This window comes from Glycine max, chromosome 2 (assembly GCF_000004515.6).
Source record: "Glycine max cultivar Williams 82 chromosome 2, Glycine_max_v4.0, whole genome shotgun sequence".
Classification (NCBI taxonomy): Eukaryota; Viridiplantae; Streptophyta; class Magnoliopsida; order Fabales; family Fabaceae; genus Glycine; species Glycine max.
Genome location: NC_016089.4, coordinates 7,172,603 through 7,196,816, shown reverse-complemented (window position 1 = coordinate 7,196,816; position 24,214 = coordinate 7,172,603). Strand labels below are relative to the sequence as shown.

The 24,214-nt window shown below is 32.5% G+C and overlaps 3 protein-coding genes across 3 annotated transcripts; all 3 read right to left on the bottom strand.

Annotated features, from left to right (window-relative positions):
- Positions 1-1,719: 1,719 nt before the first annotated feature.
- Positions 1,720-4,271, bottom strand: LOC100810187 (abscisic acid 8'-hydroxylase 3). Its single transcript, XM_014772923.2, has 8 exons — positions 3,971-4,271; positions 3,722-3,874; positions 3,371-3,634; positions 3,195-3,281; positions 3,037-3,115; positions 2,826-2,932; positions 2,623-2,741; positions 1,720-2,263 (listed from the first exon to the last, which is right to left on the bottom strand). The coding sequence occupies exons 1-8, from the start codon at positions 4,238-4,240 to the stop codon at positions 2,161-2,163; spliced, it is 1,182 nt and encodes a 393-aa protein (XP_014628409.2). The 5' UTR covers positions 4,241-4,271; the 3' UTR covers positions 1,720-2,160.
- A 1,996-nt stretch (positions 4,272-6,267) lies between these two features.
- Positions 6,268-9,726, bottom strand: LOC102664538 (uncharacterized). Its single transcript, XM_006574743.4, has 4 exons — positions 9,418-9,726; positions 8,075-8,150; positions 6,876-6,960; positions 6,268-6,575 (listed from the first exon to the last, which is right to left on the bottom strand). The coding sequence occupies exons 1-4, from the start codon at positions 9,708-9,710 to the stop codon at positions 6,433-6,435; spliced, it is 597 nt and encodes a 198-aa protein (XP_006574806.1). The 5' UTR covers positions 9,711-9,726; the 3' UTR covers positions 6,268-6,432.
- An 8,651-nt stretch (positions 9,727-18,377) lies between these two features.
- Positions 18,378-23,892, bottom strand: LOC778142 (putative bZIP domain class transcription factor). Its single transcript, NM_001250265.2, has 4 exons — positions 23,164-23,892; positions 22,302-22,434; positions 19,244-19,328; positions 18,378-18,894 (listed from the first exon to the last, which is right to left on the bottom strand). The coding sequence occupies exons 1-4, from the start codon at positions 23,691-23,693 to the stop codon at positions 18,650-18,652; spliced, it is 993 nt and encodes a 330-aa protein (NP_001237194.2). The 5' UTR covers positions 23,694-23,892; the 3' UTR covers positions 18,378-18,649.
- Positions 23,893-24,214: the final 322 nt, after the last annotated feature.

The following is a 24,214-nucleotide window of genomic DNA, read 5'->3' as shown; positions in this document are numbered from 1 at the left end:
CATATCCTTTAGTTAGATATATATTTTATTTGAGTTTTACAACTGTGAGAACTTTGGGCCACCGAAGAGATTCTTATGAACTTTGGATCCATTAGAGAGAAAAGAAGGCTAAAGGAATAGTTTATATATTTAGTGGCATATAAAAAAGGTAGCAATTTAGGAAAAATGGGGAGAGGGAGGAGGTCTTTAACGAATTATTTTTTCTCAATATCTGTCGAGGGATCAAAATAAAGTTCATCTGCTCCTTTGTGATTGTGAGAGAGGTGTTCACGGTCCGAATTGATATGTGATCTAAACCGCTCTAATTACATTAGATTGAGTTTTTAAAGTATTTTTTGTCAAATTCAATATGATCCCTTATAAATTCAATTATATCTGAACTGGACAACATGTTATGAATTTTCAACCCGTGATCCAACTGACCTAGTCATATAATAATAATAAAATATTAATATTATTAATAAAAATATAATAAAGGCTAAATTATATTTTTGTTGTCTTAATTTTCTAAATCAATGATTTTGATTCCCCTATTTTTTACTGTATTTTGGTTCTCCTAATTTTCCAAATCTATGGTCTCCTTGATTTATAATTATAACATTTGGTCCCCAATTTTATAAATTAGCGATTCTGCTTCCCTTGATAGATTATTAATAAATAATTTTGATTAACAAAGTTATTAAGTTAATCATAAATTAATTTTAAAATTTTAATAAAAAATTATTAACTCTAATTCTCCTAACATTATTTTCCATTTTTTTTTCCATAAACACTGTTTCTATCTCCACCACTGCACGCGAGTCAGCTGACAATAACACCATATTAGGATTCATAATCTTTTATTAAAGTTTTTGAATGATTAAATTTTCTTATAATTAGTTTAATAATTGTTTTAATTATAATTATTAGTTAATAATTTACTAGGGGACCAAAATTGTCAATTTATAAAATTAAGAGATCAAATGTAACAATTAAAAATTAAATAAACCAAAATTATGAATTTAAAAAATTAAAGGGAATAAAATTACAATTTAACTTATAATAAATTACAAAAATAAAAATAATAAAAATCTGAAATTTCTTTATGCAAAAAATTTACATATTTTATATAATTATATTGTACATTTTAAGAAAATTATTTTATGAAATATGTTCTAAAATATTTAATTTTTAAATTTCATGATTCGATCTAATCTAATTATGATTAGATTGAATTGGATTGAATTTAATAGCAAAGTCACTAAAATCCAATTCAACCTAATCCAACTCAAGATATTTTAATTGGATTGGTTGATGAATTTCAACAAATTCAACTCAATCCAATCCATATATACTCTAGATTGTGAGATGAATTTATAGAACATCCTAATAAGATTTCAACATGTGAGGTCATCATAATAACGAGACAAGCAAACCCCATTTAACAAAAGTTGAGTTCGACTAATCCTTGTAATAGTAATGATAATAATAATTTATAGATGAAATCATTTTCCCCTCTTTTTATTTATATTATTCAATTTGGTTTGTCTTGAATTCATTAATAAAGTATTACATATGGTCACGAAAAAAAACTTTGGAAATATTCAAGGCTAAGCAAGTAACAAAGTATAAAAAAAAATTGAAATCACAAAAAAAAAGTATAAAAAGTTGAATTGTGTAAATCTAACTTAGCCCTCTCTTTTTGTTTTTTTACTGAAACTGTAACTTAGCCGTCAGTAATGTAGCATTTGGTAATAATTAACTAGACTTGGTCCTTTGAAATATGACAATAATAGAATTACAAATAAGCGTTGGTTAATAGCTGATATAGGCTAATTTTTTTACAATACTTGTTTAAGCGAGCGCTGTCTAAGCGTCACAATTAAACAACAGTTGCTAACACAGACACTGTCTGAGGTACTCTTCAGTATGCTTAAGCACCATGTGCGAGGACCTATCCATTGATGAAACTCCTCTGATCGAATTGACTGTTATCAAAATACTCAAGACAGTGGGAGAGTCGAAGGGGGTTTGATATTATTATGTTCATATACAAGAGATTTCCTCAAGTTTTCTGAAACTGCATATAATCTCTTTATTTTAATGTTTTCAGCAACCTCGATCCCTTGTATATATATATAGAGCAAAGTTTAATGAATCCTCACGAGATGTCAATGTAATTTACTCATTGCTCTTTAGTGCCTCAACTATAATAGGATACTTGTTCTTTGGCATCCTTACAACTGTTGGTTGAACAGAATTTTCTTCCTCCAGAGTCCTCCACCTGTAACAAAAATATGAGTACTTTGACTACTCATTGTAACGAATTTTTCACAAATTGTTATATATGATATTTTTTATAATAATTATTTTAAAATTCATATCCATGATTATTCATTTATTCTAATTGGTTGACAACATAATTTTCTTTTACATGAGCTAAACTCATGGAATATTTAGCTTAAGCAAGAAAAAGAACACGGAAGAGAGAAAAGCTAGGCTGAAATAAATAGGAAAAAATGGAATAAATATTGCTTTGGGAAATCCAAAAAAATTGTTTTAAGTAAGCCATTGTGTGATTATCCTTTTTCTGGGTGCAGTTATGTTATTCTCTACATTATTAAGAATCTGTTCTCATCTTACGTGTATTTGTTGATAAGGTGATGGATGAAGACACTGATTTCAAGCTTGGCAAGGTTCATTCCAGGACACATACGTGGTCCACTACCAAATCCAAGAAAGCTGAAAGGCCTCAAGGGTTCCTGCAATTGAATGAAAATATCAATTTTGTGATCCTTAGAAACATAGATGATTATTTATTAGTCTCTTGTCAGGAAGTAACTTGCATCAAATCTAGAGGGATCAAACTTTTCAGGATCTGAGAAAACTTCTGGGTCATGGTGGATAGAAACAACATCTAGGTTGATGGACCAACCTTTTCTAACTTTATAACCTGCAAAGTTTAACAAATTTTTTTTAGTCTCTCATTCAAAGAACAATTTCAATAGGCACACATTATATAGCATAGTTGTCCATTTAATTTGTATTGTCATATACCATCAATTTCAAAATCCTGGGATGCCTTTCTTGAAAACCAAGGTAGTATTGTGGCTCTACGAAGAGTTTCACTAATCACCTGAAATTTAAATGACCAATAATCTTGGTGAGCTGTGAAAACTTAAAAGTTACTGACAAACTAAAACATTGATGCTCACTTTGGCTGTGTAAGACATGTTATTAACTTCAGACCATGTAAGATTTGTTCCACTCTTTCTGTTTTCAATAATTCGTCTGTGTTCCTCCTGCAAAACATCACCATTAATTCATGAAGTTACATTTTAAAATCTTCAAACATGGAAAGGAGAAAGATTATAGTGTCTTCAATACTTACTCTCAATTTTTCCAAAACAATTGGATTTTCATCCAGAAATTTGATGAGCCAAGTAAGAGCAGCAGTTGTGGTATCATGGCCTGCAACCAGTAGAGTTAGTATATTATCCTTCAATTGTTGATCTGTGAGTTTATTTTCATCTTCTTCTCCATCTTCTTTTCGGTGTTTCATAACTAAGGATCCTAAGAAATCCTGTTGAAATTCTTGGCCACTTCTCCTTCTCGAAATTGTAGAATCTAACATCTCATACATCCTATCCCGAGCCTGCACACATTTATAGCATTGCATCAGAGGAAAGGAGAGTTCAGTGATCTTCAAAGGTGTGTGGCTAGTTATGCATGACTTTGTTACCTTGATACCGTGATGGAAAGCTGTCCCCGGAAGTTTTAATGGAAATGAGGAAAATGATGAAGAAATAATCTTAAAATTTGACCTGAACTTTTCTTGTTCTTCCCCAGAAGGGTCTAAACTCATGATCATATGTCCAATCACTTTTAGAGTAAACTGTGACATTCAAAATTTCAAATACTTAGTATGGAATAAGATGTATAACCAAATATGGAAGTTTGCTTGTTTGATAACTTAGTGACACTACTCAACTGTGGAAGCCTCCTCAAGAACCAGGACTTTCCTTCGTTCCCATTGATCCAATGTTTCCATTGCCTGAGTATTGATAAAATGGAAATATTTTTTCAGGCCATCAATTGATAAAGGTTCACCAATCAGCCTTCTTAGCCTTTTGTGTGCCTCTCCAGTGGTTTGCAGCAAACTGGTGGGGCCCAGAACTTGCTGGCCAGTGTAAAACAGATTCAAAGTCACAATTCCATCCTTGCCAGTTAACAATATCTTACTTGCTTCTCTCCCAGTCATGAAGACAGTGAACCTCCCCAGTATAAATGTCTTGAAAACCTTTCCATATCTGTGAAAAGTTGAAAGTGATCAAAGAAAAAGAAAATTCTTGGAATTCTTTTGCACCTAGCATATAATTATAAATTTAATTGAAATATGCTGTCAGAGTAAAGATGTTTTTTATACTATATCATCCTATCATAGATCGTCACAATTGAAAATTATTTGACTCTATAATAATTACTTTAAAACTAGGATAATCTTTAGTTGGTTGAGAGTATAAATATCTTCATATATAGTTTATTAAAATTAAACTCTTTTCTAAAATTTGGTGTTAATTTATTGCCTTTTTTGCCTCTTGCTCATGAAGTTAGATATTCCAGAGGGACTAGAAAAGTCAGAGAAGAATGAGAAACTCTCTCCCACAATTGGCCAACCAAGGCTGCCAGGGATTCCTTCCAATGCTTTAGGAGAACGAGTTAGATACAACAACAAGAGAACTGATAACACTAACAAGGAAAGGATCAATGAGAACAGCAAGTTTATCAGCTCCATTCCACAGCACCAAATAGTAGTTAATCAAATAAATGCTTCCTAGTTCCTATATTGGTCTATGCTATAAGCTGCAATTATTAGTTGTATCTCTATCTTGAGAACCTTGAGCTTAGGACATCTGTGATAGATTAATTTCATAGTTGACACAAAACAAGATGTTTTTATAGATATGTACATTTATAATTAATTAAGAACTGCAGGCCAATGCAACTTTGAAAAGGTAACGACATGTATTGCGAACATTTTGAAGCAGTAAATCTAAAAAAAATTCTTTGGTATAATCTCAGGGCGTTCTTTGTTCTTGTGATGGTGTTATGATGTTGATTGCTGGGTTGACACAAACATAATATATATCAATTTGCTGTCTTTGGGCTATACCCATTGTCTGGCTTGTGAAGTGCATAGCCATTATTAGTCTTCTGTCCTCAAAATTTCAGCATTCGTTGGTAATAAGTATTTTAGCACTTTTTTATATACTTTAAAGCAAGGCTAACAACACACTCGTTGATGAATTCTTTCTAATACAATATTATTGACTGAATTTTAAATGAATCTCGCTAAAAGAACCGAACTAGCTTACTTTCTTTTTAGTGGGAATCTATCAAGATTCACTCAATACCACCAAGAGTGTATTCAATTTTAAGTGTGTCCAAAAATATATTTCTCTACCCTCCCCCAGTGTAACCTCTCAAATTTACAAATATAATTAATTTTAATAATATAAGTAAATATTATATATATATATATATATATATATATATTAAAGTCTTATTAATAATTAAAATATAAATTGAAAAAAATTTAAGTCCCGCATTAATTAAAAATAAAATCAAGTTAAAGTATATAAATGAGGAACAATCCTAATTTTTGAAATTGAGTTAGACCTAAACTCACATTAAGATTTATCTAAAGACCTTTATAAATTGACATAAATATACATATCTAATTTGTGTTTTTAATCATTACTTTAATAAAATAGTTCAAATTTTATTATATATTGAAAAAAAAACCTTATCGAGTGAGGTTATACCTACTCCAATCTTATATTTTGGCGCACCAAGATCACTTTTCCCCTTTTTATGTTTTATAAAGGAATCTTGCTGTTAAAAGCCTAGACCATTGATTTTTAAGAATTTTCTTTCATTCTATATTTTATATATTTATGTGCTCGTTGAAAAGGTTCAGAATTGCACTCAATTGTTGTATTATTGTGACATTTTCAAAATGAATACTACTGCGGCCCATAGGTCTCATTAACCTTCGTTTCCATTCAATTTGTAAACATCTACTTGATATTTTGGAGTGTTTCAGCAAATAATTAAATCAATTTTGGCATTTTATACATTTTATTTTCCTAACAATGGTGCTTTGTTAGAAAAATAGAACATATATTGAACTCTAAGAAAAATATGGTTAAACAAAACCACCAAATAGACATATACTAAGAACAGAGGAGCAAAATAGCTATGATGTATTTCAGATTTTCACACACACGCATCTGAATTGTTATAGCAAAAAGCAAATGTTTAAATACCAAAACTAACAAGTCCTTGATTGCGCAAAACAAACGGCAAAATATTTTTTTGAGAAGAAACAAACAGCAAATTATGACTAACTAAAAATAGGCATCATTAGCCCACAATTAGCTGCCGAATCATTCACTTCTGCAAATTATGGTTCTGTCCATGGAAAGGTTGTTCAGAGGGAGAAGGAGGCATGCCAAACTGGTCCAGTAACACATCCAAAAGAGGGTGACCGGGAGCAACAGTCTGCAAGACACTTATTTGTGCCCTAATGCTATCTGCAATCACATAGTGTAGCCATGTTGATCGATTAATATTCATGTGTTAAATTTGAAACAAGCAAATGAAAAATCTGCTACATGACAAATTTCAAGCAATTTGCTTTCCTCGACTTAAATAAGTTTTTCTGTTTTGAAAAATATGCATTAGGATTCCACAACTCTTTCATGCTTAATTTAGGAGAAGGGTAAATTTTACACATGAAATATTCATGAGGCACTGTTCATGCATCAAATAAGTGTAACTGAATTAACCTTATCTATTTATTTATCCAATCAAATATATGAAAAGACGCATACCATCAATAAGCCGACTCTTTTCCTTCAATGCCTCATAATCCATTGTGATCTCCTTAATCTCTTCATCGATACGTGCTTTCTTTCTCTGCATCATACGAGACATTGATAAGTTTGTTGCCTTTTTCTTCTTTTGCTGATTATGCAAGCATGCAAGAATTTAACTACATAGTCAGCACTCAGATTAATAGTTGGATTGAATTCAGCCAAACTTTGTTAAGCTTCATAGGTGGGTGTCAGATACATTCAAGTGGTAGGAATCACTCATCAACCAAGAGTCACATGCAATAGCACCAATTTAAGTTTTCAATCTATAATATCTTGCTCGTAAAACAGATAGGATACAAAAATAGTGGAGAGATCCAATGAAACCAAGGGAACCTAGAAGTGTTGGATACCTGGATAATGACTATTTCTATATTCTAGTCACTATTTTAGTATATTGTAAGTTACTTTCCTTTAGTGCTATGGTATTACTTAAGAACATCATTGTCTCGTAATTTCTATCAGAAGAAATTCATAAGAGACGAGGATAAGATATTCTATTACATAAAGAAAACAAAAAAACTCATCATTTCAGCAATGCATGCCAAACTCTCTCAATGCTCAATGGAAAAATCCCTCTAACATACACCCAAAGAAGATAAGAAAGCTACTATATATATCCCAACGTAGTGGTAATATATGAAAATATTCTTCCATACACATTTAAGAATATGTTGCATGCTTCCGTACTGTGTAGCATTTCCACGAATGCTATCAGGGTTGCTCTTTCCAACAAATAATTTCCCACCACTCTTTCCATACAAAACGATAACAGAATAGCATAATTATCATTTTTCCAGTCCCCAATTTTTCTTTCTTTCTAAATGCTATACATATGTGTTTTCATGACCAATTTCTTTAACACACACACACACAGATATATATCAAGCAAAATGCTACTGTAGATTTCATAAACAACCTCTATATTTTTAAATTTACCCAAACATCCCTTGAGATTATGAAAATTTACAAAAACACCCTCTTTGTTTCTTTCTAATGAAATCAATTGTTGGAGATAACACATGTACTAGTAATATGATCAAATTAATGTATATAAATAAGAAATAACTATCACCATACAAGTCACTTTTATAATATTAAGTTAGGCTCATAAGTTACATTGTAAGACCAATAAAAACGAAAAGGAAATGACATACCTGAAGCATGGTATGCAGTTCTGTAAGGTAAGTTACTTTAGTCTTAAGCATCTGGAACTCCCTCTCCAACTCGCTGCTGTAAGGAATTAATCATGCAAACACAACATGCAAAATAACAAACCAACGGTGTCAGGGTTTTAAACCGATAACTTTTTCTCCCGGCTTTCCCACAATGCAAACACCCCATAAGCAAAAGTTGAGGGAAGTAGTGTGTAGCCAATGGTCTAACAAAGAATGGAGCGTTTCGTTTGGTGGTAGCTCCTAACTAGGCCCCTTCGTAGTATAAATGTCTAATCAAGGTTTTATAACTAGGAGAAAATAATGTTACTTCTCGGTGGTTGACTGAAAGTACTGCCTAAAAATAACAATTGTTAAAGATGGAAAATTTGGAGAGTTAGGATCCGTTCGGTAAAATATAAATAGAAGTTTGAATTTTATTTCACTTTGTTTAGTCCTCTTTTACCGCAAACCAGCAAACGAACATACCTTTAAAAACAATAAGACAGCCAGGAAAGGTTAATATGAAAATGAATAATTCTTGTATTCTATGACGCAAAATCGGGCTTTTAATAACGGGTGGGGTCGGGCTTTTAATAAATTTAGTTTTCTCAGTATCTTTTAATGGAACGAATTAATGGTCCCATTTGGTCCTTTTTAATTGTAATATTCTGTCTTTTCATAACATCTAATTAATTAAAATTAATAAAATTAATTAAAGTAGTTAATAACATTAAAATTGTCTTGAATTCATATATTTATTTTCAAAATTACCCATAACATTATTTATACAAACTTTTATTTTTTTAAATTATTTTTTATTAGTATTAGATCTTTTAATAATCTTTATCATTAACATATATTCCTTCCATCCTTAGTTATAAGACTTTTTCAACTAATTTACTTGTCTTAAGAAAAGTAATTATCGCATTAAATTTGTCAATTACTTACGCTGATTTCAAAATTAATTATTTCTTCTCTCACTATCCACTTACTTTTTTCTCATTAATATTTGGAGAGAGAATAATTAAATAAGAGTATATAGGAAAAAAATAATTAATACATCTAAAAATTATAAAAGAGTCTTATAAAAAGAAATAAATAAATTTTTAAAAAAGATCTTATAATTAAAAACGAAAGAAGTATTGCTTTCATTTTTATTGGATATGCATGTGAATAATCAAAGTAAGCTCCCAAACGGCTTCTTACACGCGCAAAGAGTCTAAGACAATAATGTATTTTACTTATTTAATACTTATTGAACTAAAAAATATATGGAGATATTTTTGTGAAAAAATAATAAATGCAAGATATGTTCTAAATTGGTTTGTAAAAAAATAACCAACCAGGGCTTGTTGAACAAGTAAGAGTGCGCTGACAAGCTCCGGTGGTGTCTTGGGATTGGTGTTTCTATCGATCTTTTTTGTTCATCAAATTCGTCTGAATCCATGACCATCGGAACGACATCAAGAGTAATGAGAGATGGGAGCGATAGCAAAGAAGGGGGCTTGGAGATGTTGAAGTTTGCAAGGAAGCAAACAAAGGAGTCAGAGTGAGATCGTCGATGATGGGATCCACTCTCTGACATTTTCTTTAAGATCATCGTCGTAAAATGGTCTCCGATGAACTTTGGTTCCATCGTTGAAATGAAAAGAACTGAAAAGGAAAATGGTGCTTGTTAAGAAAGTGAAAAAGAACAACTCCTTATATTTTCCCTAAGCAGAGAGGGGAGGTTTTCTATATAATTTTAATATAAAAAATAAAATAAAACGTACTTTTAAAGAAACCATTATTAAGACAGAAAATATGGATAGATACAGACAAATGGACAGAGTGGCATTAACAAAAAAACGGATAGAGAATAAAGAAGGTTAATAGGTGTAAAGTTCCTAGCCAAAAAATAATGTACATTTAATGCATAGTGAGAATTGAATTTTTATCACTATGATTTAAATAGTTTAAATGTAAAGTGAAAGATTACATTTTACTAGATGAAGTCTATTTGAACGAATGTATTAAAAGTTGTTTTGTTTCAACTTTCAAGAGAACTTATTTATATAGTTGATAGCAATCGTCACTATAAATAGAAAAGAGAATTAGCAAAGATTATACACATGAAGAGACAATGTGTGTGAGAAGAGAGATTGTAAAGTAAAGCTATTTTGTTGAGAGAAAAGTGTATTTGTGTGAGATTTGTATAATTTCTTATAATTATTGAGTGGGGGTACTCGGATTTGTAGAGTGATGTGCAATTTAGGGTGAGATATAATCTTGTAATCATTTTGTGATAGTGAAATACTTTCATGGTCGTAGGTAAAACGTGTCAAACCACGCTAAATTCTTGTGCTCATTATTATTTTTCCTACGGTATAATATTTATTGTGTTCTCATGATTCTTTATGAGTGTGGGTAATTTTGTTTGAGGGAGTATTAATTACCCAACAGTGGTACCAGAGCTATGGTCGAGAGCACACAAAGGTTTGAGATACTATTGTTTGACGGAAAAATAAATTTTATGATTTGACAAAAAACTATTCAAAACTTTTTGATACATCAAGGTGTTGATTAGGCGTTAGAAGATGAAAGGTCAACTTCTATACATGAAACCGAGTGGACTAAGATCCAAATAAGGGTTGTGAGCATGATTCGATTAGCCTTTACTCCTGAGATAAAACACAACATGTTGAAGGAGACAACACCGAAGGCCTTATAGGAGAGACTCGAGAATATATATATATATATATATATATATATATATCATCAAAGTCACTAACCAATTGCCTTTGTTTGAAAATAGAGTTGTATCAACTCAAAATAGAGATGGGAGGAGATCTCCATGACCATATCTACAAATTCAATAAGCTAGCAAGTCAATTGTTGAATGCAGATGATAAGCTCTCTGGTGAGGAGCAGACATTGTTGTTGTTGGCCTCATTATCAATGTCTTTCAAAGCTTTGGTTCAAACATTGCTTGTGAGAATATCAACTTTGAAGTTGGATAAGGTGACCGCCGCTCTTAGAGAAAATGAGAAAATGATGAAAACTAAATTGTTGATGATGAACACCATGCACTAATTGTGGTGGAGTCTGAGTGAGGGAGGAATCATTCAAGGAGATGTGATGGATCAAGAGGAAGATCAAAATTGCAATCGTGTGTGCAATGAGATATGAGTAACATGCAATGTTACTATTGGGATGAGAATGATCATGTGCAAGCAAGGTGCAAACAAATGAAAGAAGACTTGAAGAAATTAAGAGATATGAACAAAGATGGTAAGAACTCCCAAGCTAGTGTAGTAAAAAGTGTTGAAGATAAAGATGATGTGTTTTTGACAACAAATGACAAGGTTGGTAAAACAAAATGGGTGATGAATTATGTTGCCTCAAAGCATATTTGTAGAGATCGAGAGATGTTTGACACTTTAAAAACCAATGGAGAATTCGATCATTTCAAGTTAGGGAATGGTGGAAAAATGAAAGTTGAAGGCATAGGGAGTGTGAGGATGAAGCTCCATGATGATGCTATTTGAATTTTCTCAAATGTGAGGTTTGAATCTTTTGTTGTTGTCAATATCATTTCTATGGGGGAGATGAAATCACAAAGGTATAAATATATTGGTTCAAAGTGGGGATGCAAGGTATACAAAGGGGGACACTTGGTGTTGTGAGGACAGAAAAATAAAAGTAACATTTACTATTTGGATGGACAAGTCTTGAAAAGGAACCATGATAGTAAAGTGAAGAAGAAAATAAAGTTTTCTAATGTTGTTGAAGTGTTGGGAGATACTTCCATTGGAGGGAGAGTTTGTTCACTTTCAAATTGATCGAATGATATTTCTCTTTTGGCTTGAGAGGGAGAATTGTAAAATTTCAAACCAAAAGATAAGGTACATTTGATGCATAGTGAGAATTGAATTTTTACTACTAAGGTTTAGATGGTTTAAATGCAAAGTGAAATATTATATTTTACTAGATAAAATTTATTTGAATGGATGCATTAAAAGTTGTTTTTGTTTCAACTTTCAAGAAAACTTATTTATTATAATTGGTGACACTCTTAACTATAAATAGAGAAAATAAATAGTAGAGATGATATACATGAAGAGAAAGTGTGTGAGAAAAGAGATTATGAAACAAAGTAACTTTATTGAGAGAAAATTGTCTTTATGTGAAGGTGGTATCATTTCATGTAACTATTGAGTGAAGTACTCGGGTTTATAGAGTGATACACAATTTAGGTTGGGTTACAATCTTGTAATCATTTTTTGATAGTAAAATATTTTTGAGATGATTTCGTGGGCGTATGCAAGTGGTGTCGAACCACGCTAAATTTTTGTGTTCATTATTAGTTGTCCTACAATATAATTTTTACTGTATTCTCGTGATCTTTTATCCGTATAGGTAATTTTGTTTGAGGAAACATTGACTATCCCACAATAGGAACTATACTTTCATGGTGGGATGGGACCATTAATAATTTAATTCAGTTTAAACAATATCTTTTAGGATAAATAATCGTTTTAGTTTCTGAATGTGAATTTAATCTATGAAAGATTGAAATTTCAAATTTAGGTTTTAAATGCGTAAAAAATATGACAATTTCATAAATTGTTCAAATGTAAGTGAATCTTGTGATTGCAATTGAAAATTCACTAAAAGAGAGAGAAAAAGGGAGGAAGGGTCATAGAAGAAAGGTGGGTAGAAGTCCTCAAAAGGAAAATATATATATATATATATATATATATATATACATGTATCAATCCATGAAAAATGGTCAATAATGTTTTTTCCATAGCCTAAAGTTGGCATAGCTAGATAGTAGATTAATCAAATAGAACCTTTTAAAAAAAACACTAATTGAAACTAAAGGAACCTAATGAAACGTATTAAATAAATTAAGTGATCAAGTTGAATCTTTTAAAAATAAAAAAACTAAATTAAAGCTAAAAAAATAAATTATAAAAAAAAACCATTTTATTCTAACAATGGTTTTTTATTAAAAAATGGAACAGAGATATTGTACGCTCATAATATATATTGGACTCGGTCACAAAAAGAATACTACTATAAAATAGAACCACCAAATAGAAATAATAGAATAGAGGAGCAAAATTAAATAGTTCTGATGTATCTCAGATTATCACCCATGTGAGATGCTATAGCAAGTGTTTACATTCAAAAACTATTTGATTGTGCAAAACAAACAGCAAATTATGACTATTTAAAAATAGTCATCATTAGCACACAACTAATTGTCCAGATCGTTCACTTTTGCAAATTATAGTTCTGTCCATTGAAAGATTGTTCATAGGGACGAGGATTCATGCAAACATGTCGTGCTTGTTGTTGAATAACACAACAAAAAGGAGCATGCATATAAGACTTCTTTGTACCCTAAGGAGCTGCACTTCTTCCTTCAATACCTCATTGAGATCTGCAATCACATAGTGTATAGCACGCCATGTTTATATTCATGAGCTAAATTTGAAACAAGCAAGTAAAAAAATCTGCAACTTGACAAATTTCAATTAATCAATATGATTTCCTGGACTTGAACACATATATATATATATATATATATATATATATATATATTGCTATTTTTGAAAAATATGCATTAGGATTCCACAATTGTTTCATGCATAATTTAGGAAAAAGGTAAAATCGACACGCGAAGATTCATGAGATAATGTCCATGCAACAAACAAGTGTAATGATTTTATCTGTCCAATCAAATATGAAACGATGCTTATATACCATCTCTAAGCTGTTTTTCATGCTCCAAAACCTCATAAAGCATTCTGAGCTCTATACATTTTTTTGTCCAATGTGTATTATGTCTCTGCATCATAAGACATTGATAAGTTTGCTGCCTTTTTCTTCTTTTGCTCATTATGAATGCATACAAAAAGTGATGGGAATCACTCTCATACAAGAGTCACATGCGTGCAAATAAAAGCACCAATTTAAGTTTTCAATTTTGTAATGTCTTGCTCAATGGATCTTGCCCATCGTAAAATAAATTAGCTAGGATAACAACAACACACACCAATAAGATCTTTGTCTCTCTCACACACATATCGATGGGAAACCGAGAAAGTTAAATATTGGAGAGATTTTTATCAATGGATCATGAGAAACCACATGAATCTTATACCATATTTCAATCAAAAATCTTAAAATTTAAGTTTATGAATTTTATCCTCACTTATATGTTGTTCAGTCTTTTCATTCTTATTTGATGTAAGATTTTACCTCACACTTATATTTTAATAATTTCTTTCAAATTTAAGTCTCTTTCACATGATGACCTTCTCTCAAACCGATGTCATTTCAATCTACCTCACTTTCATATATGGACTCAACCGTCATGAATACTTCCGATACAAGAGATTTTCAGATCCACCGCCAATTCCATTATACTCGTTTTAGTCGATCACCAAATCGAATAGCTCTGCTATTAATACTTGGAAAATGAAATTATAGATTTTCCAAAACAAATCCTTTATTTTTAAAATTTACATAAACATCCCTTAAGATTTATGAAAAATTACACAAACATCCTCTTTGTTTCTTTTTGTTTTCTTTATGATAGAATCAATAAAAACGATAAGGAAAATGACGTACCTGCTGAAGCATGATATCTTGTGCAGAGAGGTTAGTTACTTCAGTATTAAGCATTTGGAACTCCCTCTCCAACTCACTTGTGCAATGAATCATGCAAACACAACATTCAAAATCCAAACCAACTTTAATGCATCAAACAAGTCATTTTTTCCCATTTTCCCACAATGTAAAAGTTGAGGGAAGTGTGTTTAGCCAATGGTCTAATCAAACGATAGTTGCCCCCAACTAGGTCCCTACAAAGTATAAACATTTAATCAAGGTTTTATAACTAAGAGCAAATCTGATAGTGAACTGGAGAAGAAAGGATAAGGAATACGGAAGAAAAATTAAGATAAGTTCCAATCTGCCTTTTATTATTTCTATTACTCATATTTATACTACTTCAATTATCACAAGTCTAACTGAATACAAATATGGTTATAACTGATTTGATAATTTGTAATAACAGACTGAGTGGAATTGCCATAACAAACTAGCTGACTGTTGTGCTTTGCGGTTTCAAGTTTCACGCGAAGTCATTGAGATAAATGGGCTCCCTTATGACTCTCCTTGGCCTGTTATTGTTGTTACTAGCTTCTTCTTGTGTAATATTCCCATTGTTATCAATAGTGCCATTGCTATCAAAATCCTATTACTTCTCGTTGGTTGATTGATGAAAGTACTGCCTAAAATTTAACAGTGGTTAAGATGAAAAATTTGAAGAGATAAAGACAAGAAACAGAGAGGAAAGAATGTTAGTAGGAATAATTCTTGTATTCAGTGACACAAAATCGGGTAGCCGTTGAGAAAAATGGTGGGTTCAGGTTTTTAATAAATTTAATTTTCTCAATATCTTTTAAATAATTGAAGTAATGGGTCCTATTTGATCCTTTTAATACTAATTTCATTAAGAATTATTTTTGCTAAGAAATAAATGAGTAGTATTTAACTGATTTAACTTCAACTTTAACACACTAATGTGTCAAATCACTTGATTTTCTTAATTAGAACTTGATATTAAGTATAAATTTTTTTTTGACATTAAATGAAAGATATTTTGAAGATAATTTCCTTAAATAACAAAAAATTAGTTGAGGTTTGCTTTTATTCTAAGACAAAAAAATAAAATAAAAAAATTGTTGTTTATATTTTTTAGATAAGAGGGAATATATTACTTTAATTTTAATTATCTATGAATGTGAATAGTCAAAGTACGCTCCTAAAGGCCTTCATGCATTACTTTGGAAGAAAAAAAATTCATGAGTTAATTTTTGTTTACACTGACGTCTATGCCGAAGTGACATAAAAAGTCAAATTTTTTAAATGGATTGTTAACGAATTTTAAAAGTTATCTTTTGAAACAATGTTGGGTGAGGAATCTGAGGATGATGATCAGAAAGGCTTGGATTCTACTGAGTCAAATGACGACCAAGATGAAGAGGAAGAACTGATGCAGATAAAAGATGAAACAGAAACAAATCTTGTCAATCTTCGAAAAACAATATACTCAGCAATTTATGTGAGAAAGCTGGTCATAAGCTTCTGGAAATTAAGCTAGAGCCAGGCCAAGAGATGGAACTGTGCATCATGCTTTTGGAATGTTGCAGCCAATATAAAACCTATCTCCGATATTACGGTCTTCTCAGGCAGCGTTTCTGCATGATCAACAAATTACACCAAGAAAATCTCGAAAAGTGCTTGGTGCAGCAGTACTCAATGATTCACAGACTTGAAACAAATAAACTGCATAATGTGGCAAAAATTTTGGATCATTTACTTGGCCCGGATGCTATATATACCTTGGCATATTTTGTCATATATATGCTTGACCGAAGAGGATACAACTTGTTCTTCACGTATCATATTTCCGAAAAACACACGGTTCTGCATTAACTTCTTCACATCCATTGGTCTTGGTGGTCTTACCGAGCACCTACATGAGTATTTGAAGAATATGCCGCGTCTTATTATGCAACAACAGAAACATGAGTCAAGGAATTCTAATTCACCAGATTATCGAACAGCTAGTTCAGATTCAGAGCCAGACTTGGCATGTTCTGATGAAAGTGACAGAAGACGAAGAAAACGGAGGAGAAAGTGTAAAGCAATTTGATGCTATTGTCGAAGGCGCTTGCATCCACAAAACTGATTGAGTATCCATGGTTTCTTAATCTTTAAATCACTGAATTAACTTACCTCTTTTTTATGTAAATGTGAAATGGGATATGTCTCTGCTGGTTGAGATGTTGAGCTTGCTCTATGGATATTTGTTTTATTTTGTTCTCAAGATCATATTCTTTGAAAGGGTATACTATTTCATAAAGATATGCGTTTTGTTTTCTTTTTTGATTTCTCCGTATAAGTGAACTCCTTCATGAGTTGCTTTGTATAGCAAAAAAAAAAAAAAACTATCAAGAGTGGCTTTCTTTAAAAATAAAATTGTGTTATATGTTACTATGGGTGTATTTGATTTGCTAAAATATAAGAGATTGAACAGCATAAAAAAATTTGTCGCCGTCGCGATCGTTGTGACCCTATGACGGCCTCGTGCCATCAGGCCCTACGCCCGGTGGCATCAGGAGCCGCGCCTCCTCCATGGTGCTGCCCCCTTTTGTTGCGTTGTCAAGGTGCTGCTAATGCACCTAGGATTTTAGAGTAAAATTTATATTATTTTGTTCAATACATAAATACATCAAACGAGATACAATATTAAATTACTTGTATTGTGTATCGTTCACCAAACAGTGTACAGTACAAAAAATTATCCTATAACTTAACTACTTGTCCAATACTATTCTATTTGTCATGTCTTCTTAGCAAATCAAACGCACCCTATATCTTTATAAAATTCTTAATATAACATTCAACCATAGTAGTAGCTACGACATACATTATTTACTATGAGGAAATTCCTATTACCTATTTGATTGAATTCAATTTTTGAAGAAACTGTTGTTGGGATAGAAAACAAGGATACAGACAAAAAGACATAGAGGAAAAAAGGTTAATTGGCATGGTTCATGTATTCATTGACATAAGAAAGGGCAACGTTTAGGAAACAAGGTGGGTGGGATGTTTAAATATTTGGTTTTCTCAATATCTTTTAAGAGATCGACGTGATGGGGGTGTCCATTTAGTCCTTAACTTAGTTTCTTTAAATAATAATAAAAATATTTGAATAAATTATTTAGTTTTTAATATTTTAATTAATAATTTAATTTTGTGTTATATATATATATATATATATATATATATATAGAAAATAAAATAAATTTCCTTCATTATAATATTATGTATGTTTGGTGTGGTCGCTGAAAAGATAGAGAACTATATCCAATTTTAGTATTGTAAGATTTACTAAAATAAACACTACTACCCCATAGGCCATAGTACATAGGTCCCATTAGCCTGACATTTCGGTTCAGTGTACTTTTCTGTTGAAATAGCACCATTCAATTTGCAAAATAATTGATATTTTGGAGTGTTTCTTTCAGTAAGTAACTATATCAATTTATGCATTTTACATATTTTATTTCCTTAAACAGTGGTTTTTAATGAAAATCTTAAAAATCAATGTTGACATTCTCATCATGTTAGATGGTTAAAAAAACGAAAAGTTTTGATCTAATAATCCTAGAAAGCAAGGCATACCGAGAAGATGCTTTCTGCTTCAACTTCTATAATATATAACCAGCTATTTAATTCCAGAAGCTAATTAATAAACTTCATTCACCATCTATAGTATTATCAACAAGTCTTTCTACATATTTATGTTAACTTCATTCACCCAAGAGCTATAACACAACATTTCAGAGGCTGCGCTTCTAACCTAGAACTGCGTAAAGTACACATCCTAGAGCTGAAGATAAACAACACAGGACTAAAGACACTGAACTGCACAATATACCCTTCACAAGTCTCACCAGTTATACATTCATGTAATCAATCATTTACTGCTACTGCTATTATGAGTTACTTCTGCTGATTGAAGTCCATGAAGTTAGGGTGGTTCTGTCCAGAGGGAGGAGGAGGCATGCCAACCTGTGGCTGGTGTTGTGTCTGCTGATGGGGTGCAGAATTAGACAACTGTTGCATGGCTAATTGGGAAGCCAACTGGTTGAATATCCCACCAAAAGAAGGGTTACCACCAATAGCACCCAAACGAGTACTTTGTGCCCTAAGGCGCTGCAGTTCTTCCTTCAATGCCTCATTGAGATCTGCAATCACATATTGTAGCCATGTTGATTGATATTCATGTGTTTAAATTTGAAACAAGCAAATGAAAGATCTGCAACTTGACAAATTTCAAGCAATATTTTTTCCTGGACTTGAATGTATTTTGTTGTTTCGAAAAACATGCATTAGGATTCCCCAATTCTTTCATGCATAACTTTGGAAAGGGGAGAAATTGACACATGAAGATTCAGGAGATAATGTTCCATGCAACATACAAGTGTAATGACTGAACGACCTTATTTATTTGTCCAATTCAATATGAAATGGCTGATAAGGGGGACAGCACATGTCCATTTTTTAAGGAATAAACAAATATGAAATGATGCATACCTTCTCTAAGCTGTGCTTCCTGCTCCAAAGCCTCTAAACGCAGTTTGAGCTCCTTATTCTCTGTAGTCAAATCTGTAGTGTCTCTCTGCATCATATGAGATATTGCTAAATTTGCTGCGTTTTTCTTCAGTCCCTTATTATGCATGCATAAAAAATTGAATCTAACTAGAATACTAAGCGAGTAATGCTACGCAGTCAGAATAGTTTGATTGAATTCAGCCAAACTTTGCAAAAGCACCAATTTGAGTTTTGATTTTGCAATATATTACTCAACGAGTCTTGCTCTTGTGGATAGCGCTAATAACCAATGGAAACAAGGAAACCTAGCAATGTTGGATACCTGGATAATTACCATTTTTTTTTTTGCTCTGCAAAAATAATATTATATTACTGAGTACCAGTGGTACTAGAAGTACATATACCTGGATAATTACCATTTCTATATCCTAGTCACTATTTTAGTATATTGTAATTTACTTTCCTTTAATGCTACCGTATTAATCAAGAATAATCATCACCTCATTATATTTAGCAAAAGAAATTTATAAGAGACTAGGATAAGATATCCTATTACAGAGAGAAAAACAAAAAACACATCATTTCAGCAATGCATGCCAAGCTTTCAATATTCAATGAAAAAAAGTTAACAGTCACTAGCCAAAATCCTAATGTAGAGGTAACTCTGGAATTATCCTTGAAATATTTGATATTTTTCTCTACAGCCAAAGTAACCAAATCATAGCATATGTAGTACACCGTCAAAGAACCTTGTCATCTTTAGTCTTCACAAAACCAAATAAAATAAATAAATGGCATATGAGAAGTTTCTCTGGACTAAACTGAAAAATTCACTTTTGCCCAAATACACCAAAAATTCTGCAACAACCTCTTGCAGCAGTACACTATAAAGCCAGATGCACATAAATCCAAACTACATGATACTGGAATTAAATCATGTAGCAATCACATCATCCATCCATGCATGCCTTGAAAGATATGTCATTGGTAGCTTGCAATACAGTCAGGTATATAAATTTGATTATATTTTTTAAGACTTGGCACTCCGCACCTTGCCCTTAACCGTTAAATAATACGAGAACAGTGACACCAGATTAAGGAAATGAAAACAAACCAACCTACTTCAATGATGTAAATATTTTTGTAAAAACAATATAGCGTAGGATGCGGGCCTGGATGATATTTATATGTGAAAATAATGAGATTACTGTATCAAATTGCAGTACAAGTAGTTAGGAAACATCTAAACTACTATTCCCACAAACAGTAACTACAACAATGAAGTCTTATCCAACTGAGGTATGCTCAATGGAGCAGGTGATGCCTTTGGCCAGTATCAAATACCAATTTTCGTAACAACCTAGCACAGGCACAACGGCAAAGTTGAACCAAAGAAAAGGAGGTTAAGTTTGCCAACTTCCTAATAAAACCCTCTTCTTTTATCCTTGCTAATGTTTGGCAAAGACAGAACAAAATTGGCAGAGTACAAAACCAATTTACTTGTTCAGAACAAAAGCACTTCGGTCATGTAGAAAGAAGATAAGATATTTAATGATATTAGCAGATGACAAAACTAAAGATATAGGATGCGACAAGGTAGTTTGATTCTATAACCATGCATAACCCATCCCACCCTTACGACTTGCACAGTTCCACCAAAAAACCCCAGCAGATTTTTACACAGCTATTAACTGGTGAAAAATGTCCTCTCGTCTACTATCATAATATGATATAAGCCTACAACTACAAGGCTACAACAGTATTCTGTAAATATATTCTTCAAGATTTTGATACATGATATGTTCTCTATTTGATTCAGAACACTTGATTGATCCAGATGCCCTGTGATTCTATTATTAAATATTAGCATCCATACTTGCATAGACATGTTTTCATTACAATTCTTTTATCCTTTTTCTAATTGCAATGCATATGTTTGATTACCACATACCACCAAATTGTTCTTTACTTTCAACTTACCATGTTTGTCATGGAATTAGTTACATAAACACGTACAGACTATAGAGTATAGATAAATAAACAGGGCTAAAAGGCATCAAAGTATACCTGGTATTACATGACTAGTTAAACCTTTGAATACCATTCTCAGTTCAATTTACAAACCCAGCATTGAATTATCAGTTATTACTTCTCATGTGACTAGACCCTATGCATCCAGAGACATTTCATGCTTATCTTATCATAATCAAAATGAAGTCTGTAATGTGTTTGTGATATAGCAGCCACAGGTTCAATGGTTCACAAGTTCATCTTATAAATTTTTTGCCTAAAATATAAGATAAAAATGTGGCTTGTTTGAGATGATATATATATATATATATATATATATATATATATATATATATATATATATATATATATATATATATATATCAAGCAATGGCTATCCAATGTTGAGGTCTATTCTCTGATTATTTGGTCCTTTATCAGATAAGAGATTTGTGTAATAAGAGCAAAATGCAACAGTAAATTTCCGCAAACTGCCTCTCTGTTTTATAAATTTACACAAACATCCCTGGAGGAAGGAAGTTTATGAAAATTAAACAAACATCCTTCTTGTTTTCTTTGACATAAAACCAAAAAGAATATAAAAGTTCAGATGAAGATGGTATAACTTTCAAAGGGCCTTTACTGTAGGTTAGGGGAATCACAAGTAAATTTTCAAACTATAACTTTATAAGGGATATTTCTGTAAACAAAATGCAAGGGATGAGACAGAGAGTAATTTAATCTAATTTTAGCCAAACCAAGGACAACTCTATAGATATAATCATGTAACAGAAAATGTTGGCAAACATTTTGCATTTAAAGAAAGGGCCCTTGATAATGTGTGGGATCCATAAACTGTAGTGAGCCTGTGACCACACAACTCAAAATCAGCGAAAAGTAAACCTACATCATAGTTAGTGTGTTGGGGGGCTCCATCAAACACTGACAAGAACAAGTTACCAAATTCATGTTTACTCATCTTCATAAGCTAGGACTTATAAACACAAAAAACGAAAAGGAAAGGATGTACCTGAAGCATGGTAAGCTGTGCAGAAAGGTTAGTTGCTTCAGTCTGAAGAGTCTGCACCTTCCTCTCCAACTCACTTGTGTAACGAATCTTCCTCTCCTTGGATCTTGCAGCAGATTGCCTGTTAGCAAGAATCCTGCAAGCCCACAATATCCCAAATCCAAGCCAATATCAGTGCATCAGACCAATCATTTTCTTCCAGTTTTCCCACAATCCATATACCCATTAACACAACTTTTCTTATCAATATTATAGAAAAGGATAAAGAATCATGTAATTCCTAACCAGTAACCACCTTATTTTCAGCAGAGACAACCTATTTAAAATTAAAAATTACGAAATAAAAAAGCACACACAAAAACTAAATCTAGATCATTACAAGACCAATTCCAACCAACAAAAATCCTACAAGCACACAACATTCCAAACCAATATCAGTGCATCCAACCAAGATTTCTTTCCCAGTTTTCTCATAATCGAAACACCCCTTACTAATACTAATAATAACAATAAGTTCTTTGGCTATCTAGTGGGACCCCGAGATGTCGCTAAAAAAATTTGTCTTTTAAGCCAACTATGAGACTATTTCTCAGTCTAGAGTTTAGTCACTTAAACTCTTCGCCATCTCCAATAACAATAACTTAAAGCTTCTTCTTGTTTTTAATATGAATAACTTAAAGCTCAAAGCTTTATATAATTTGCAGCCATATTATTTTAAGCAGAAACAACTTATTTAAAACTATCAATTCTAAATATAAATAACATAAGATAAAAAATTAAATCAAGTTTATGACAAGATTAAGGTCACAAACTCAAAAATAACTTCAATTTATCACTATTAATTTCTTTTAAAAGGAAAAAGAACCTCTTAGCTCTCTTGGGATCCATAAGAGCAAGTTCAGCAAGTTTATCAGGAGCCATAGCTTTCTTCACACCGTCCATTATCATCGCCGAGTCCGCCTCAAACGACGTCGTCGACGACCCGTCCATCGAGTTGCTGTGCCGGTGGTGCCCCACCCTCCGCTCGCCGCCGCCTCCTTTCCCGGCGCCTCTCTCGTCGCCGCCGAACCCGAGCCCGTCGAAGAAGTCAGAATCCACCGACAGACTCCGCAGGTGCCCGCCGGCGGACGCCCCGGCCGGCCTCGGCTGTTTGCCGGACTCGTCGGAGTCGACGGACATCGGAACCAAGCCGGCGGAGACCGGAGATGGCAGAGGGAGCGGCGACGGGAGGCCGGAGATGTCGAAGTCGGAGGGGTCGAAGAGGAGAAGGTCGTCGAAGTTCGCGGCGAAGCGGAAGGAGGTGTCGGAGTGGGAACGCCGGTGGTGGGACCCACGCTCCGGCATCCGATCCAGGTCCACCGTCGCCGGCGGCTTTCCGATGAACTTCTGGTTCATCGAAAAAACAAAAAACTTTATTTCCTTTTCTTTCTTTTTTTATAAAAAAAAAAAGGTTTATTTGTTCTTTGTTCTTTTTCTTTTTTCTCTTGTGTGGTGATGAATGATTATGCTAAAGAGAGAGAGAGAAGAAGAAGAGGTTGTTGTTCAGTAGTTCAGGTGGGTTGGTTGGGTTGTGGTTGTGAGTTTGCTGAAGAACAAGTGGAAATAGACAAGAAAATTGACTTTATTAGTGAACAAAAACTTGAACCAATGGTCTAAAAACGCATCATTAGTGTTGGAATTAGAGAGATGTGACGGCAATAACCATTGGCTATCTATCTTACTAGACTTGACACCATATTCATTTTGGAGTTTAATGGAAAAATTATATATTATTAGAAGTGGAATCTATTGGATAGATAGGTAGATTAGCGTAATTTTTTATTATTATTAATAAAAAGTACTACTCTCTTTATCTCATTTTTATTTGGTTATTATTAAAGTTTTGTCAAAGGAGTCAAGAAATTATAATTATATTT

Bases quoted from the DNA above. Each gene is read 5' to 3' on its own strand.
- LOC100810187 (XM_014772923.2), bottom strand. From the start codon at position 4,240: ATGACTGGGAGAGAAGCAAGTAAGATATTGTTAACTGGCAAGGATGGA. The intron at 3,282-3,370 runs GTAAGTATTGAA...GATGTTTTGCAG, and splicing joins TTGTTTTGGAAAAATTGAGA to GAGGAACACAGACGAATTAT. The intron at 2,742-2,825 runs GCAAGTTACTTC...ATTCAATTGCAG, and splicing joins TTGATCCCTCTAGATTTGAT to GAACCCTTGAGGCCTTTCAG.
- LOC102664538 (XM_006574743.4), bottom strand. From the start codon at position 9,710: ATGGAACCAAAGTTCATCGGAGACCATTTTACGACGATGATCTTAAAG. The intron at 8,151-9,417 runs GTTGGTTATTTT...AATTCCTTACAG, and splicing joins TACTTGTTCAACAAGCCCTG to CAGCGAGTTGGAGAGGGAGT. The intron at 6,961-8,074 runs GTATGTCATTTC...CGTATGATGCAG, and splicing joins AACTGCATACCATGCTTCAG to AGAAAGAAAGCACGTATCGA.
- LOC778142 (NM_001250265.2), bottom strand. From the start codon at position 23,693: ATGAACCAGAAGTTCATCGGAAAGCCGCCGGCGACGGTGGACCTGGAT. The intron at 19,329-22,301 runs GTACATCCTTTC...CATATGATGCAG, and splicing joins CACAGCTTACCATGCTTCAG to AGAGACACTACAGATTTGAC. The intron at 18,895-19,243 runs GTATGCATCATT...ATGTGATTGCAG, and splicing joins GGAAGCACAGCTTAGAGAAG to ATCTCAATGAGGCATTGAAG.